At 42.6% G+C, this 19,076-nt stretch overlaps 1 protein-coding gene across 9 annotated transcripts in view; it reads left to right on the top strand.

Moving 5' to 3' along the window:
- Positions 1–2,667: 2,667 nt before the first annotated feature.
- The window catches only part of ACOT9 (acyl-CoA thioesterase 9), a 40,545-nt gene continuing 24,136 nt past the window's right edge, over positions 2,668–19,076 (top strand). For 2 of the 9 annotated variants that reach the window (XM_038416648.2, XM_038416562.2), the window contains exons 1-6: positions 2,669–2,822; positions 5,678–5,769; positions 11,238–11,264; positions 15,110–15,155; positions 18,142–18,312; positions 18,405–18,442. In XM_038416648.2, coding sequence (XP_038272576.1) covers positions 2,809–2,822; positions 5,678–5,769; positions 11,238–11,264; positions 15,110–15,155; positions 18,142–18,312; positions 18,405–18,442 — 388 coding nt within the window. In that variant the 5' untranslated portion in view covers positions 2,669–2,808. Of the gene's footprint in view, positions 2,823–5,676; positions 5,770–11,237; positions 11,265–15,109; positions 15,156–17,315; positions 17,450–18,141; positions 18,313–18,404; positions 18,443–19,076 lie in introns of those variants that run through there. The other 7 variants (XM_043504882.1, XM_038416730.2, XM_038417047.2 and 4 more) reach the window with 6 other exon arrangements.

Below are 19,076 nucleotides of genomic sequence, written 5' to 3'. Positions count from 1 at the left end.
TTGCTTGACCCAAATACTTTGCTAGATTAGGGCATTAAACAGTTAGGTACCTGATTATTTTCACAAATCACCTAATGTGAGTGCAAATAATGGGTAAAAAAAGGTTGAAAACCTGCCTCCAAGTGCAAACAAAGCTTCTGATATTTTTTTTGCCCATATTTTTGTGCACAACTGATGTGCCTTTGGCTCCAATGAGATACTTAAATCAATGGGAATTGTCAGAGTTCAGCATCTCTCAGACACAGGTCCTTAGTAGTTTCAATAGCTTATTTGAAATGTGTACAGGAGCTTAAAGGTGGGATCCACTAGGAGACTTACACAGTACACCGCTGTGTGTCATGTGCCTAGAGAATCACAGGAACAAAACTGTGATCTACAAAGCCTGAATTAGGCTCCTGTACAGTACAATGAATGGGGAGACATAGGTGCCTCAGAATGCAGTCCACAAAAGCCAGCATGCTAGGTGGGGAGCCATAGGTGATTCAGGTCTGGAACACCCATGGAAAAAAATTAGTGCGTGCTTAGCACCCACAGGTGGCCCCACTGATCAACTTCTCCCCCTCCCTCCCAGTGCCTCCCACCCACAACAATCAGCTGTTTTGCAGTTGTGCAGGAGGCTCTTGGAGGAAGGGAGAGAAGCGGGGATGGAGCATGCTCAGGGGAGGGGACTTGGGAGAAAGTGTGAGGTGGGGCAGGGCATGAGGTGGAGTGAGGGCAGGAAGAGGTGGGGGCAGGGCCTGGGGTTGAGCACCCCCTGGACCCAGCGGAAGCCAGTACCTATGTGAGGAGCTGCCTAAGATAGCCAATGGAAGATGCTGAGAGGCTAAGCCCTGCCCCATCTTGGAGATGGGCACTCACTGGGCTGTAGAGAGGTACCTAGTTCTGCTTAGCAATCCATGAACGGAACCCATCACACGAAGGCAGGCCGCTTAGGTGTTTTTGTGGGAAAGAGTTAGGCAGCTGACTTGCTTCGCACAGAATGACCAAACATGGCTCCCACCTTGTAACTTTTAGCCCACTGGTTACAGCACTTGCCTGGGATGTGGGAGACCAGGTTAAATTCCCTGCTATCTGGTAGAGGGAGAGAAAGGATTTGAACAGGGGTCTTCCACCACATAGGCAGGTGTGCTAACCACTGAGCTACCCGATGTTCTGATGTGGGGCTCCTTCAGTCTCTCCTGTTGAAGCTCTTCCACTGTGCCTAAATTGTTAACTAGCCATTGGGCTAGAGAAAGAGGGACTGACTCTGTAGTTGCCTGATGATTCAGGTAATCACTTGGGTGGTGGGAGATCCTGGGTCCAGTCCCCCTATTTCACTCTGTCATTATTTATTCACAGTAGAACAGCGTAAACTGGAGAGAGTGAGGGCACCCCACATCAGCATTTCCTATAGCCCAGTCATAAGAGCACTCACCTGTGGTGGGGAACCCATGTTCAAACACTTTCTCCCCAGACGGCCTGAGAGGCGGGGGAGGGGAATTGAACCTGGGTCTCCCTCATCCGGAGTGCTTTAACCACTGGATTAAAAATATAAAGTAGGTAGTACCATCTCCTTCTCTGAATGGAACCCAATCCAGTAGGCAAACTCAGAGGCTGCCTTCTAGATTAGGCCCTGCACATGATATAGGTGGTCAAACGCCTGTCTTCTCCCGGTTTGTGATTTGCTCTGGGTCTTAATAAGCGGGAGATAAGCGTTTGGACACCTAGAGGAAGGAGGCGGTGTGGATGCTCAGAGGCAGAAACTTAGGCGCTGAGAAAGCTTTTATCCTGACAACTTAGGCTATGAGTTTAGGCACATACAGGGTTTGGGGAAGTTGTGTGGCTAGCAGTGGAGCCAAAACTGGGTGCCTAACTTTGGGGCTATTTCTCAACAGGAAGGTTTGGCCGGCTTGAAGAAAACACAATTTACAGAGAACCCAGGATAGACGGAAGCTAATAATTGAGTCAAAACACTTATGGAGGTGCAGCCGTGCACAGGCATACACAGAATCTGCACTAACCAGTCAGGATTTCTGGCTCGCTCCCCATCTCTTGTTTGTCATGAGGGGCCATACGTTTTCACACCTGGCACCCAGTTCTGCACAGCTACGTGGTACTCATGACTGGAGGATAGGTCCATCGATGGCTATTAACCCTACGCTCTGGGCATCCCTAAACTCCAGCTGCTGGAAGGTGGGAATGGGCAACAGCAGACGGATCGCTTGATAACTGCCCTGCTCTCTTCATTCGCTCTGAAGCACCAGCTGCTGCTAGACACCATGCTAGGCCAGAGGGAGCATTGGTCTGACTCAGTCTGGCCCTTCTTCCTTTGCTGCTCGCCCCAGAGGGGCTCGTTAAGTGCGTGCCGCGCAACGGAGGGAGGGGAACAAACAAAGGAGCAGGAAGGAGGAGGAGGCAGGGCTCCCTGGAGGCAGGCTCTGTTTGTAGCGAGCCGGGTTAACAGCGGCAGCGGCCGGCGAGCTGGGGGAGGACGCAGGTGCCAGCCTGGGCAGAGCCTTTCCAGGCACAGGAGAGGAGCCTGTGCCGGGGAACAGGCGGCCAGCGCCCGGCCGCGCTCGAGGCAGCCCCGCGACAGCCCGGACCGGGGGGCGGGGCGGGGCGGAAGGAACGAACCACCTAGGCACGGCGGGGGGGGGGGGCGGAAGGAACGAACCACCTAGGCACGGCGGGGGGGGGGGCAGAGGCAGACGGAAGGAACCATAAACAGACAGGAGGATTCGGCGGCTCGCTGCGGCGTGTCTCCGCTGCTGGAGGACTGAGCTCTCGCCCCCGGGCCGGCGGGTCTTGGCGCTCGGCGGCGGCGGCAGGATGCTGGCCCGCGGGTGAGGGCCCGGGCCGGGGAGGACGAGCTGCTCCAGGGCCACAGGCCGCTGCCCCCGCCCCGGGGCTCGGCAGGGGACCGAGCGCGGCCTGTGCTGGGCGCCCGGGGCCGGGCTGGTGCCCCCCGGGCTGGGGAGCCGCCGCCGCCCTCTGGCCCCTGGGTGCCCGTAGGGAGCCCCCGGGCTGCCGCTCTGTGGCGCGGGGGCGCCCGCGGCCCGTTCGCGGCGCTGGCGCCGGAGCCCGAGGGCCGGAGGCGGGTAACGGGGCTGCAGAGGGAGGAGCCGCCGCCGCCGCCGCCGTAGCCTGCGCTCGGGCACAGTTCGGGGGCGCTCCTGCGCCCGCCTGGTTGGGTTTGTGCCCTGTGCCTGGGTGGGGGGCGGTCCCTGGTCTCCGGTCCCCAGGCCACGCGCCTGCCCCACGCTGCTTCAGGTGGAAAAATCAAAAAGTAAATTTTATTCCCTCTCCCCGCCTCCCCCCCCTTGTAAATTCCGGTTGCAACAAGATCGTCGGCGCCGCTGACGTTTGTGCTGCACGGACAGGCTGTCAAAATCCCAGCGATGCACTAGTGAGCTTTACTCTGCAGACCGCGTGTAAAGGGGCACGACCCGGTTAAAGCGCACAGACCTGATTCTTGCACGGGGATTCGGCAGCATTTTACAGATAGCTACACAGTGTAGGAGGCAGTGAAGAATCAGGCTACATAGATATTAAACTGGCTGCTTTACAAATAATTCATTAAATAATTCAACTTGAAAAAATGCATTTTTTTTTTGCCATTAATGCTAGTTGCTGTTTTTGATTATTATTTCACTCCTCTTAGATCATGACAATTGAAGAGTTGTACTGTCGTTTCCAGTATTTAACTTAATTTTGCCGTTCTGGACTACCATAAAGCTGTATGCCTTCAGTTGAAAAACACTGTAGAGGAATGTTTAAATCCAAGCAAGCTGTTTCACCTGAAATGCAAACAAACCAAACAGGCAGATTTTGAATCCTTTTCTAGTAATGCTTGGGGCTAAATTCTGCCCGAATTTATACCCTGTTCAACTCTAGTGATGCCAATGGGCTGAGCCTGTACAGTATGTCAGTGAGGCCAGAATATGGTCTTAAATGTTCTAACACTTTTTTCCTCCTAAAATACTTGCCATTGTACTTTAAAATCCTGTAGAAATGAGAACTGAGTTAAGCAACAGATCACTTGCGGGCTGTGCTAAAAGAAGTGTCTATTGGAGTCAGAGTAGGGGATGTTAAAAGAAAGTTTCCACCATTACCACTGGGGCAATTCTTAATGCAGATGAGATTTAGGGCAGTGGTCCTCAAACCTTTTATATCTCACCCCCCCTTACCCATGTCCATGTCCCCCTGGGAGCCATTGTCGGGAGCTGGGGCCACGGTTGTGCCAGGGGCTGAGGCTGGGGCAACAACTGGGGTGGGTCTGGGGCTGGGAGCGGGGCCAGGTGTGGAACTAGGCCTGGCTGCGGTCGGGGGCCAGGGCTGGGAGTGGAGACTCGGTCGAGGTCTGAGGCTGTGAGTGGGGCCATGGCTGGGACCGGGAGGGGAGCTGCAGCTAGGCCATGGTCGGGGCAGTGGCTGGGTGCAGAGCCGCAGCCAGGACCCAGAGCCACAGGTGGGGGTTGGGCCGGAGAGGAGCTGGGGGCAGAGTGGAGCTGGGTAGTGCTCCCTCCCTGCCTCCCATGGAGGCTGGCCAAGGATCCTAACTTCAGTTGATTTCAGTGTTGAGCATCCACCCTAATGTTAAGCAGCTTGCACTCTGTGAGACTGTGACCTGAAATGACATAACTTTTTCACTAGGAATATCAGTAAGCCTTCTAGGTTGTTTGTTTTACTTTTGCAAATTAAAACTAGAGTATTACTGCAATAAAACAAAGCTTTTATTTCAGTGAATTTTACTTTTCCCTATTAACGTTACAGTAAATGATTTAAAGCTGGGATCTGCAACCTTTGGCCCGTGGCCCGCCAGGGTAAGCTCCCTAGTGGGCTGGGCCGGTTTGTTTACCTGCCACCTCTGCAGGTTCAGCCGATCGCAGCTCCCACTGGCCACGGTTCGCCGCTACAGGCTAATGGGGGCTGCAGGAAGCGGCAGCTAGCACCTCTCTTGGCCCGCGCTGCTTCCCACAGCCCCATGCGAACCGCAGCCAGTGGGAGCTGTGATCGGCCGAACCTGTGGACGTGACAGGTAAACAAACTGGCCCGGCCCGCCAGGGGACTTACCCTGGCAGGCCGCATGCCAAGGGTTGCCGATCCCTGATTTAAACTCATGTTCACATCTGTAAAAATGTTAGGTATTATCGAGAATCCCAAATTGATTTAGAAGTGTTGCTATACCTGTTTTATAAATGGATAAACTGAGGCACAGAGAAATTAAGACCCAGATCCACCAAGGTATGTAGGATCCTAACTTCCAACTGCAGTCTCTGCCAACCAAGCCCCTTTAAGGTACCTCAGATTGGGAACCTAAACTCATGAGGCACTTCTGAAAATCTTGGCTACTGTTTATATGCTTCATAGGCAGCTTCTTCCAAACAATGTTATGAAAAATTCAACAGTTCTTTCTGTGGGGAAACAACATACATGATTTGGCTTTACTTTTTTTCCCTTCCTCAGAATATTTTTACCATACAATAATGCAAACTTGGTCTCTTTTACTAATTCTCTGCAGATGTCAATTTGCCATTTAGCCAACTCCATCTGTAATATGTTTAAACTATTGCATTGCTTCTGAAAAAAAAAACTTCTATGAAAATGATGAAATGAGTCTCTGAAGTAGTGTGTACCTTTCTCACTTGTTTTCACTGCAGTAATTTTGAATGATGCTTAATTCCTTTCGTGTCTACAGATGGTGTACTGTAAGGAAGGCTCCTTCTCTTCTGGCTAGGGCACTGACATCCCTGACTGATGGCTTCCAGTCTCCTCCAGACATGTTTGAAGGTAATATAACTGGTTGAATTTTGGAAAATCATGTCATTAAAGGGTTTTATTCTTTCCTTTATATTGTTGGGTGAAAAGCACTGTCCTTATCAGTTACTAAGCTTAACTAGTTTAATGCTTAAATAATAAAATGTTAGGACAATATATTACCACCTTAATCAAGCATAAAGCATAAGTAAAGTAGATAGAGCAGTATAATGTAATGATAAGTTTGCCTTGGACTAGGTGTTTCTGGCATCTGGTCCAATCTGGTATAAGTCCTGCATTGCTCCACCTCCCTTTTTTAAACACACATTCTTTATACCTTGTCCTGTAACATTGCATGGGCACAAATTATTTAAACTACCTAATCTGCAAACATTCCATTCTAAATATGTTTTCTAATAGAGTTTTAGCAGAATAAATAAAAAAAGTAACGGGTACCTCCTTAGCTATCTTTTGTTTAACCATTGCTTGCATGTGTTCATTATTTCTTTCAACTGTTGTTTTATTGTTACTTATCTGTTTCTTATGGCTTCGGGGTTGCTGACTAGTTCTGTTCAGTCAGTATTTATCTTCACTAATCTTCCTTGCTTGTATCTATCTAGAAAAATGACATGTTGTCTGTTTCACTTTGCCCAGTTATCTACTCAGACCAAGAATCCACTGTAGATAGGATGCAAACCAACTTTCTGATGTCTTTTCAACCTTTGAAAGCTATGTCAACAACACACAGAGAAAGCAGAAAAGTTCCCTTTTTACATATCTATTTTTCTAACATTAAATACAGTATTAAATACAATTCATTGTACTTTTCTTTCTAATACTCACATGCAGCTCCCATTAAGGAGTGACATGGATGTATTGTAAAGAGTATATCCCTTAGTGTAGTTCATATTATTTAAGACATAGTTTCTGAAAGTTTCTTTTATGTAAAATTCTTGCACATGTGTTGAGCTAATGCTAAAGCTGTGTGAATGCAGCATACGGGTTCAGGGTATCAGTGTGGTCCTTTTTTCCTGGAAAAGCAGAAAGCTCATGTCTCTTTTCTGGGAAGGCACCTTTCCTTTTTCTTTGACCATGCGTTCTGGATGGAGGGTAACTGTAGGATGGGGACATATGGATCGTAGGGGAGGATGGGCAAGAAGAGGACAAAGTGAGGAATAGAACTGAAATATCCTCCAGAAAAGCTGTGAGTTTTTATACATAAGGAATTATACAGTATATGAAAATCCTTTAATCATATCAAAACCATGGATTATGAAAATGTATGTCAGTATTATTTTATATTAAAATATTGTTTTAAATCAGACTTATAATAATAAAATATGAAACATGAAGCATTAATGTTTTAATTTCAATACTAAAGTAAATGCAAATAATAATTACAATTAGGCAGCCCAAAAAAGAATTTGAAAAGCAACTAGCAAAAAGACACAAAAACTAACAGCATTTTTTTTTAAGTACATTGGAAGCAGGAAGCCTATCAAACAATCAGTGGGGCCACTCGATGATTGAGGTGCTGAAGGAGCACTGAAGTAATACAAGGCCCATTGTGGAGAAGCTAAAGACTTCTTTGCATCCATCTCCACTGCAAAGAATATGAGGAAAATACCCACATCCCAGCCATTCTTTTTAGATGATTTATCTGAGGAACTGTCATAGATTGAAGTGGCAGTAGAGGAGGTTTAGGAGCAAATTGATACATTAAACTGTAATAAGTCACCAGGACCAGATGGTATTCGCCTAAGTTCTGAAGGAACTCAAATATGAAACTGCAGAGCTACTAACTGTGCAAGATAACCTATCTGTTAATTCAGCCTCTGTACCAGACAACTGGAGGATAGCTAATGTAATGCTCATTTAAAAAAAAAAAAAAAAAAAAAAAAAAAAAAGGCTCAAGAGGCAATCCTGGCAATTACAGGCCAGTAAGCCTAACTTCAGTACCAGGAAAATTGGTTGAAACAGTAGTAAAGAACACAATTATCAGACACATAGATGAACATGATAAGTTGGCAAAGAGTCAACACAGTTTTTGTAAAGGGAAATCGTGCTTCCCCAGTCTATTAGAATTCTTTGAGCATGACAACAAGCATGTAGACAAAGGTGATCTGTGGATATAGTGAACTTGGACTTTTAGAAAACCTTTGATAAGGTCCCTCACCAAAGGCTCTTAAGCAAAGTAGGCAGTCATGGGATAAGAGGGAAAGGCCTCTCATGGCTCAGTAACTGGTTAAAAGATAGGAAACACAGGTTAGGAATAAATGGTCAGTTTTCATGGTAGAGAGAGGTAAATGATTTTTACTGAGACCGGTGCTGTTCAACATATTCCTAAATGATCTGGAAAAAGGGGTAAACAGTGAGGTGGAAAAGTTTGCAGACAATACTAAATTACTCAAGATAGTTAAGTCCAAAGCTGACTGTGAAGAGTTAAAAGCTGGGTGAGTGGGCATATGTGCGATTCAAAAGCTTGTCTCTCTCACCAACAGAAGTTGTCCAGTAAAAGATATTACCACACCCACCTTGGGCAAAAAAATGGCAGATGAAATTCAATGTTGATAAATCCAAAGTAATGCACACTGGAAAACATAATTCCAACTATACATATAATATCATAGAAGATTAAGGTTGGAAGATACCTCAGGAGGTCATCTAGTTCAACCCCCTGCTCAAAGCAGGATCAACCCAACTAAATCATCCCAGCCAGGGCTTTGTCAAGCTGGGTCTTAAAAACCTCTAAGGATGTAGATTCTACCTAGGTAACCCATTCCAGTGCTTTACCACCTTCCTAGTGAAATAGTTTTTCCTAATATCCAACCTAGACCTCCCCCATTGCAACTTGAGACCATTGCTCCTTGTTCTGTCATCTGCCACCACTGAGAACAGCCGAGCTCTATCCTCTTTGGAACCCCCCTTCAGGTTGTTGAAGGCTGCTGTCAAATCCTCCCTCGCTCTTCCTTTCTGCAGACTAAATAAGCCCAGTTCCCTCAGCCTCTCCTCATAAATCATGTTCCCCAGCCCTCTAATCATTTCTGTTGCCCTCTGCTGTACTCTCTCCAATTTGTCCACATCCTTTCTGTAGTGGGGGGGCCCAAAACTGGACGCAATATTCCAGATGTGGCCTCACCAGTGCCGAATAGAGGGGAATAATCACTTCCCTCGATCTGCTGGCAATGCTCCTACTAATGCAGCCCAATATGCCGTTAGCCTTCTTGGCAACGAGGGCACACTGTTGACTTGTATCCAACTTCTCATCCACTGTAATCCCCAGGTCCTTTCTTCAGAACTGCTGCTTAGCCAGTCAGCTGGGATTCTTCCATCCAAAGTGCAGGACTCTGCACTTGTCCTTGTTGAACTTTATCAGATTTTTTTTGGCCCAATCCTCCAATTGGTCTAGGAGTCTTAATGAGTTGTTTGACTCCAGGATCTCTTGCTTGAGTGCTTTGTGGCTAGTTCTCTGAAAGGATCTGCTCAATGTGCAGCGGCAGTCAAAAAAGCTAACAATATTAGGAACCATTCAGAAGGAGATAGGTGATAAGAAAATATCATAATGCCACTATATAAATCAATGGGATGCCCACACCTTGAACACTGTGTGCAGTTCTGGTTGCTCCATCTAAAAAAATCCAGAGAAGGGCAACAAAAATGATTAAGGATTAAGCTTCCATATGAAGAGAGATTAAAAAGACTGGGACTGTTCAGTTTAGAAAAGAGACAACTAAAGGGGAATATGATGGAGGTCTATAAAATCATGAACGGTGTGGAGAAAGTGAATAAGGAAGCGTTATTACCCCTTCACATAATGAGAATCCAGGGTCACCCAATGACATCAATAGCAGTTTTAAAATAAACAGAAGGAAATATGTCTTCACACAATGCACAGTTAACCCGTTGAATTTATTTCCAGTGGATATAGTGAAGGCCAAAAGTATAACTGGATTAAAAAAAGAATTAGATACGCTCAAGGAGGATAGATCCATCAGTGGTTATTAGCCAAAATGGTTAGGGACACAACCCCATGCTCTGGTGTCCGTAAACCTCTGATTGCCAGAAGCTGGGAGTGGACAACAGGGGATGGATCACTTGATACATTGCCCAGTTCTCTTCATAGCCTCTGAAGCATCTGGCATTGGCCATTGTTGGAAGACAGGGTACTGGGCCAGATGGATCATTGGTCTGACCCAGTATGGCCATTCTTATTTTTTAACATGTACATTAAAATAGAACAAAGGGACTGAAATGAGAGACAAATAATTCTTCTGAGATTCTCCTCGTGTTTGATACTATCTAATCCTTCAGTCATTCTCTAAATAGAAACTCTCATTTGTACTAATGACTGGGTTACTTATTGTGAGTTATTGAATGTTGGAGATTTGTGTTAGTAAATGAGCAAACATATAATTGAGGGGTGGGGAGGAGGGAAAGAAAAGCAGGGATATTGCATGTTGTATTTAATGCAAACTGTACTTTGTTCATTTATTGTGATTGTAATTTTAGAGTTAGCTATAACAGTACCAGCTAGTAATACAGTACATTTTTGTAAAAGCTTCTAGGGGCACTCTTATTGTTTGTTTACTGAAAAATGGGGAGCAATTGATGGTTTGTATATTATAACACTTACTGCTTAATGAGGTTCTACTCTAAACCTGTAACTTTATTTGCCTGTAAAAACACCATGCAAACTTCTGTTGCTACATATAAATAACTTGTCCTTCTTTCATTCCCATTCACTATATTAATCTATTTTTCCGTGCTGTCTCCTAAGTGCTGAATGCTCACCCCAACTTGTTTTTCCCATACCACGGACCTCCATTCAAATCCCTTCTGTTTTTTTTAAAAAAAAAAAAAAAGCTAATTTCTTCTGTACCCTCACAAGAGGTGAACCAAATAACACAGTAAAGATATCCTTCCCGCCCACTCTCCAAAAAATACTTCATGTTATTCCTTCCTCTGACCTCCCTATTGCATCCTTTCTTCCTCATTTACATCTGTTGAGGCCTTGATCCTTGGGGCTGCTCACATGTGTCAAGTTAAGCATGTGCATAGATGTTTGCAGGATCAAGGCCATAGATTGTAAGCTTTTCCGGGCGGGAAGGGACTATTATCATTATTGGTGCTTAACAAAAATTAATATTGACAGTGTTTGGCAGCAGCAGGTTTTCTTGTTAGCAAATGACTGATAAATTTGAAATGTATGGTGGCAGCAAGTAATGTACACCAGTTTTTAGTAGAGACATAAACTGTATAGCTGTATATTTTTGACTGTATGTGAAGGAATGGGCTAACCTAGCTGAGTTTGACATATAGACATATTAACTGCAGACCATGTAACTGAATGAAGACCAGTTGCTTACATTTAGATGCTAATGTGCATGTGCAAAGTAGAATTTGAAGGGGAAAAATAACCAGACAACCCGGGATTAGAAGTATACTCTTTCCCTTGTTTTATGGTGGTACTGATTATCTAACTTGTTTTTTCCACTCCACAGGACACTTACCCATTCATGTGAATAATGGTGTGTGTTGGTAATCGGCATGCATTTTAATATTTACAGAACCGCTTCAAACCTATCTTGCTACTATCTAACTTTACTTGAGGATTCATGAAAAACAAAAACTAACATTTTTCTCTGTCAACTTTCACAAGTCATCCCTGTGGTCATTAAAACTGTTAACTGTGATATGTGAATGGGTCCAGTCTTATTGGTAGAAATATTGTTACAAGACATGTACAATGTGCTGATTGATATAAGGGCATGATAACTTGCATTTTTAAAAATCTGTGGGTAATACAACTATTTGTATTTTAAGACACAAATCCTGCAGTTCTTATACATGTAAATCTCTCAGTAACATAAATAAGAATTTTGCCTAAGTAAGGATTGCAGGATTTGGCCCAAAAAGTATAAACAGAAGTATGCTCAAGAAAGCCCTTGGAATAAGTTTTTTTCCAATTTAGGTGCCTGAAGTCACGCTCCAATATCTGTATTTAAGAATTTAAGCAGCCTGACTTTTGAAAAGTTTTGAGTGCCCGTATCTTTCAATGAAATCAATAGGAATTGTAACTGATTAATACTCTTGAAAATTCAGGCTATTTATTTAGGTCCCTGAATATAGGGTTAGCAGCCTAACTTTAGGGACTCAAGTTTGAAAATCTTTGACTTGGTATTTGAAGCAATGTTGATCATTTAAAGATGATCAGTTCTTGTCTGCTTTTGTTTAAAGACCCAAGCCAACATTTTCAAAGTTGGCCGCCTAAAGTTAGACTCCTAAAGCCTCATTTAGACATCTAAATAAAAACTTTGATTTTCAGATGTGCTGAGTACCTGTAACTCCCACTGAAATCAATCAGCAAGGTCTGCTTAAAAAATGATTGTGCAATAAGGCGCTTTGTTTGGGGAATACTGAAACTTACTTGAAACTAATGGCAAGCTTACTCTCACTTTTAATGGAAATTAGATTTCAGTGCCTCCAGTAAATCCTGTTAACATGCTCAGCCTCTGATTACCTTCACATTCTCTAGGGTAGTGTTTCTCAACATTTTTGATGCCAGGGACCGGCTTGCTGCCTTCCTAAACTTCCTGACCTTGTCTACACTACAGGTTACTTCAGTATAATTTACGGTGTTCAGAGGTGTGAATAATCCACACCCCTGAGCAATGTAAGTTATACCGAACTAAGCACCGATGTAGACAGCACTATGTCAGTGGGAGAGTTCTCTGTGCTGATAGGAAACTATTTTCAGTACTTTGGTCTCCAAAGATCCCATTTCTTGTACATTGTGCAAAAGTCTCTACATGCACTGAAACATTGGGGGTTTGTTTTCCTAGCTGCCAGCTGTCTCTGAGGCTACTTTTAAATTTCCATCTGTTCAAATTGGAAGAAATCTGTATCTTGATACCATTCCTTGTAGAGCCACCTCAGCTTTCACTTTCATTGCTGTTTACAATATTCTCTCTTGACCTGAGAATTCATAGTATTTTTATTTATACTAAACAGCTTTAGTGATTTTTTTTTTTTTTTAAAGTTAGAAAACCTTTTCTGGTTTGAGTGAATACTGTTACAGTGGAGCTGTAACGAAGAGTTGGAAACTTATGCAGGATCACTTTATTAGTATGCTATAGCAGGGATGCTCAAACTTTTGTATAGTGTGGGCCACGTGGTCATATGGATTGACTCATAGGAACTTCCCCTTCCATTCGTGATCTCATAACATTTCTGTCACAAGTAAAGCAATTGCTTTCATGGATGGTTTACTAATATTTTATACTGCTAAAAGATTAGTGTGTGTAATATAACAAAATAGTAAATCAAGTATGGAAGTTTAGGGAGCGTTATCTCTAATTACTTGAAAGCCTGTTAAAAGAAGAAGGAAGTAGATAAATAATAGACTTTTCTCACTAAGCAAATTCTGAAATACTATTTGGTTTTAAATCTGTAAATTATAATGGATTTGGCTTGCTCAAATTTTGATAATATTCATTATGCATATTTTCCTTTTACACTTTCTGGGTAATCAAAATGAAAGTACTAAGCTGTCTACCCTACAAACACTTGTGCGTTTTAAATCTGTAAATAGTTGCACAAAAGTGATTGGGACTACTTGCATATGTAAATCTTTGCAAGATTGGGGATTAAATCATTAATAGTTTATTGCCTCACTCTCTCTTTACAATTAGAAATGGCTACAACTTTCTCTTCAAATCAGGATACAGAAGTTCTAGATGAAAATATTTATTTTTCTTTCAGTTTGGACAATAGAACAGAAATGAGGCCTTATATGGTTGTAGATGCTGTGATGGAGTTCATTCTAATGCTGCTTTATTCTAATGGATATTAGGGCAAGTTCACTGCTGGCTCCAGGAGTGGAATTTAATTGACTTCAGTGGAATTGCTCTTCTTATATAAATAGGTCACTGATGAGGCTTAATTTTATTTAGTTAATTTTTAAGCATTTCTTTTGGTTAAGGTTTATTGGTGTAAAATTAGTCATGGAATTCGCCTTAATCCAAAATCTATTTTTGATAATTGTTAATACAAATAGCCTTGAGTGTTCAGTCTGGAATGTGCAAAGCAAGACGATGTGTAATGATTTTAATTTGTCTTGTATAAAAAATGTGAAGGATCAGCTGCTGTGTTATCAGTGGCTGAATCTGTCTTGCTTATGTTCTTTGTATAACTGTTCCCTGATGTGTCCTTAATTCTGTTTTCATAATTTAAAATCCTCTCTCTTATTTCCTTCTAAAAATCTTCAGAAGGAGGCAAGGTTGCCTTGCTTGTATAAACTGCTTCATGTCATTGACTGTCTGAAATTTTAGAGTAGCAGCCGTGTTAAGTCAGTATTCGCAAAAAGAAAAGGAATACTTGTGGTACCTTAGAGACTAACAAATTTATTTGAGCATAAGCTTTCGTGAGCTACAGCTCACTTCATCGTAATGCATCCGATGAAGTGAGCTGTAGCACACGAAAGCTTATGCTCAAATAAATTAGTTAGTCTCTAAGGTGCCACAAGTACTCCTTTTTCTTTTTGTCTGAAATTTATGAACTGTTGCTGCATGAGTTCAGGCACTGAAGACACTGTGCATATACCAAACTAAAACTCAAAGAGTAGAGTCCCTAGATTTGAGTAGACCTAGCATCAACTTGGCGGTCCCAAATGAGAAAAGAGCGGAACCATTAACCTTCCTCTTCACCCCAAATTTAAAGAAATCTCACATCCTCCCACAGATGCTAAGCTGTTTCACTGGTGCAGGCAACTGTAGAAGTACTATCGACTGCCTGTGTGTAAGCCCAGCTGAGAGCTGCATTTCTACATCAAGGGAGACGAGTCCCTGCTTGTGAAAGTTTCCTTGTTTGGAAATTATTGATTAAAAAAGAGAAATCTTCCTTTTTACCTCAGCTGCACTGTTCCTTTTTGGGTTTGTCTTGTCTCTTGTCAGTCTGTGAATTAACCAGGATTTGTTTGTGTTTAGGTTGAAATGGCCCCAGGTTGATATTGATCTGTCACATTTTTTTCAGTTATTCAAGGCGCTAACAACTTTTGCATTTGCATTAGTAAATTTTCTGAAGGCATTTTCTGTTGGTCCTTGCTGTACACAACTGATTACAGAATCATGTTACTAAAATAGAAAGAATCCAGATTAATTACATTATTAAACTGTGGAGAGTCTAGTTAACTCCTCTCAAGATCATGATATACCTACTAAAACCAGCAGTGAATTTGGCCAACAATTTCTGGTTTTTAAGCCACTGTTTGCATGACTTTGCTTGATCTTCCTGTTCTTGGGATGAAGATTGCACCTTTTAGCACCAAGCAACTTCATATTTGTCACTTGACTGATTTGCTTTGATTTTGTTTCAGTGCGAAGCAGATTGAGGGCTATAGTGGGAGCTTCTACCAACTGGAGGTACAGTGTACATGAATGTATTTTTCTTTCATTTCTGATACCTTTGAGAGAGCACACTTTCACAGCAATGGAGGTTAACAGCATTGTACAGCTAACTTGTGGGGAAAACACCTGGCTAAGGCTGGAAGAAACAATGAAAACTGAAGGCTTCTGAATTCTAAATTAGTGGCTAAAGTTTGAGGTGGCAGCTCGTGTAGACATACCGAGCTAGCTTTGGAACCAGAACAGTGAAGCTACAGCAGTGCATGCTTAAGTGCTGGCTTCCCAGGGTTCTGGGCAGGCTTGTACAGCCCACTTTGAAGCACATGTCATCTCATCTTCACTGCTCTGGTACCATACTAGCCAGATTAAGTTAGCTAAGGTATGGTTACATGGCTGCAATTATACCCATTGATTACAGTGTAGATGTACCCTAAGATTGTTGTAATGAAATTTTGGTTCATGAATCTCTTGTGTAAATCAGTGCCATTTTATATTACAAGATCAGTTTTATACAGCTATCTTGCTTGTACGTGTAGGGTTTATAGTATTTTTGAGATTATGAACACACTCTTCTTACCCAGTGAACTGCAAAAATTGAGAGACTGTTTACATCAACTCTATTGTGCTGTTGTGTGCATAAAATTATTAAATATATTTATATAATCTAGATTACAGATATGATTCAACATGTCAAAGTCAATAGAAACACACTGAATCATAGAATCTCAGGGTTGGAAGGGACTTCAGGAGGTCATCTAGTCCAACCCCCTGCTCAAAGCAGGACCAATCCCCAATTTTTGCCCCAGATCCCGAAAAAAGAAAAAAAGAAAAAAAAATGTAAATGGTCCCCTCAAGGATTGCACTCGCAACCCTGGGTTTAGCAGGCCAATGCTCAAACCACTGAGCTATCCTTCCCCCGCATTGACTTCAATGGGAGTTGGATCGGGTCTTAAGATTCTTGTACGTCTAACTCTAGGGCTGTGTGTACAGGACCACAGAATACATGCAAGATTCTCCTCTACTTAATGACTGTTTGTATCAATTTTGCTGATGTGAAAAGTTTACAAATGGCTTTTATAATGGGTGATACAGGAGGTTGGACCACTTTGGAGGAAATCTATTATAATATTAGATGATTGTGCTTGATCAGATGTTTAGCTAATTCAGAGATACAAGATTTCCTTTCTGTGAATGTTTGTCACCTAGCAGTTGATACATGGATGGAGTATTTGTATAATATTTTAAGAGTAGTACTTCAGAATTTAAAAATATTGATGGTTTTGAGAAATATTATTTCCTTATAATATGCTATAGACAGCATAACTCCTAATATTTACATCTATGTATATGGAATTGTGAATTTTTCTAAAACTTTTAGGGGTGAAAGCCTGGCTTCTTTGAAGGCAATAGGAGTTTTGCCATTGACTTCAAAAGAGACTTTAATATGTCTATTAAAAGTGCAATGGAGGAGTAAGGTGGAGAACAGAATATAATTGGATCTCATTGTTCAATTCCTACATGTTTATGGACTGTTGAATTTGCACCTGTGACTATCAATTTCATTTAGATTGCTCCTTTAAAATTTTGCATCTTCCGTGAAATGTTTCACTGATAGTCCAACCCAGAGATAAATCCACAGAAACTAAAGAATAGAGTATATTCACTTAGCAGTCTGGTGTAGTCCATGTCTGTACAGTTGTCTAACATAAACCCTTGGGGTAGGAATTGTAACTTCTTATCTGCTCTGTGAACTCTGATATGCACTAGAGCTGGTCAAAAAAATAAGTAACATTTCACAATATTTTTATTTTATTGTAACATGCACAAAGGATCATGCTGCACATGTGTGAGTGGTATAGAGCCATTGTGAGAATTAAAAAAAAAAAATTTTATGTGCCTGGTCCAAGAAATGGATTAGTGTTTTAGAGACTATCTTTAGTATTATATTTGAACTTTCATAGGTTTAACAGATTTAATACCCATTTGTTATACAGATTTAGTATTGACTCTAGAAGAGTTATAAAATACATGCTTTCTAAAGTTAGTTTGCACTTTTAAGAGGAGGGAACTTCTGAGACTCATGTAAGGAGTGAAGTTTAGAGCAAGAGTTTTACTTGCCATCTGCATCTCTTCAGGGAAGTAAGGTGGGATGAGGTGTCTCCTTATTCCCCTGTACAGGCTATTTGCCTCATGGATGACACCGTTGTGGGGAGAGCACCCTCTGCAGGAGCAATGTGCCTTTTTCTGCATAGATGGATTGGGGAATGGATAGATTTGGTGTTCACCTTCCATCAAAGTGCTGGCCAGCACAGGTGAGCTGGTATGGCGGGGAAAGTAAACTGCTGTTGGTGTAGAACATTGGCAGGTTACTTCTCTCCTGGAACAAAGTGCTGATGGGGGGTATGGAGAAGAACTGAAGAGGGAATAGCAACAGTGTCATAGTTCCCTCTCTGGTCTCCTTACTCGAGGCAGATTGTAAAGTGATAATCTGGACCTAGTAAATCTAACAGATTTGTTATATTGGAAGAATTGGGCTATAGTAAATGTAAGCCATAAGAATCTGTACAAAAATCATTAGGTTAAATTATGTTTTCTTAAAATAAAGTATTTGAAATCAAGTGTTCTTTAAAGCAGTGCAGGGTTTTTTATAACAGCTTTGCGTCATTCAGGATTGGACATATATTTTTATTTAATTATTTAACTCTTGTACAAAGTATGCTATTTTATTACAGTTTCTTTGATAAAACCATCACATCCTGTTCATTAAGAGTTTGCACATAGTTTACTTGCTTTTAACATTTCTGATTGTGATGTGTTGCATGTCTCCTCTATTCCTCTCATGACATGTGATCCCTGGTATAATATATATTTTTTGCTGACTGCTGCTGTTTTTTTCAAACAAACAAACAAACAAAAAACAACACCACTGATCTACAACATGGCATATTTTGGGGAGAGTTGCATCCTGTATTCTGCTGATGTTCTCAATTTCTTTTCTTCCCAGTGACCATGTGCAAGCAATGCATGAAAGAAAAGACCTACATATTCTATTGGCCAAACAGCAGGAAGACTTGCCACCTAGGAAAATGAATGATAGCTACATAGAGGTTATTTTACCTCTAGGAAGTCAACCTGAATTAAGAGAGAAATATCTGAATGTACATAACAGCGTGAGGTAACAAGGCAATCATTTTATTCATATAGAAAAATAAAAATAGCTTTTTTATTGTTAATGTCGTAGTTGAATTCTCATTATTTATGTCCTAGGTTTGGAAGAATTCTTGAAGATCTTGATAGCTTAGGAGGTATGTAACTATACCTACATTTAATGCAAATCTACTGTTATTGTATTAGAACAAGAGATAGCAAATGTCTGTTTGAAGATGTAGCTACTGTATTGTTTGGAATGAATTACTTCAGAACAATATACAGTAAAAGCTTTGTTATCCAGCATGTTGAGGAAGTGGGGGGTTCTGGTAATTTAAAAAATCCTGGATAACTAAGAGGGAGGGAGTTTGGGTGTGGGAGGGGGCTGGAGTGCAGGAGGGAGTGCAGGGCGTGGGCTCTGGGAGGGAATTTGGGTGAGGGAGGGGGCTTGGGGCAGGGGCACAGGGGGGGCTGGATCCGGCCGGCGCTCACCACAGGCAGCTCCCCACAAGCGGCGACATGTCCCTGATGCTCCAAGGTGTAGGCGCCTAGCTGCACCTCTGCCTAGGAGCAGCAGGGACATGTTGCCGCTTGCGGAGAATCGCCCGAGGTGAGCACTGGCTGGATCTGGCACCCCCCACCACTCCCGTGTCCCTGCCTTGAGCCCTTCCCTCACCCAACCTGCCTCCCAGAGCCCACGCCCCTGCACCCCCTCCTGCACTCCAAACCTCACATGGCCATTCCGCCACCTAGGAGCAGCAGGGACATCATGTCGCCGCTTCTGGGAAGTCA

The sequence above is a fragment of the Dermochelys coriacea genome, chromosome 1, assembly GCF_009764565.3.
Source record: "Dermochelys coriacea isolate rDerCor1 chromosome 1, rDerCor1.pri.v4, whole genome shotgun sequence".
NCBI classification, from domain to species: domain Eukaryota; kingdom Metazoa; phylum Chordata; order Testudines; family Dermochelyidae; genus Dermochelys; species Dermochelys coriacea.
This window is presented reverse-complemented; position numbering and strand designations above follow the sequence as displayed.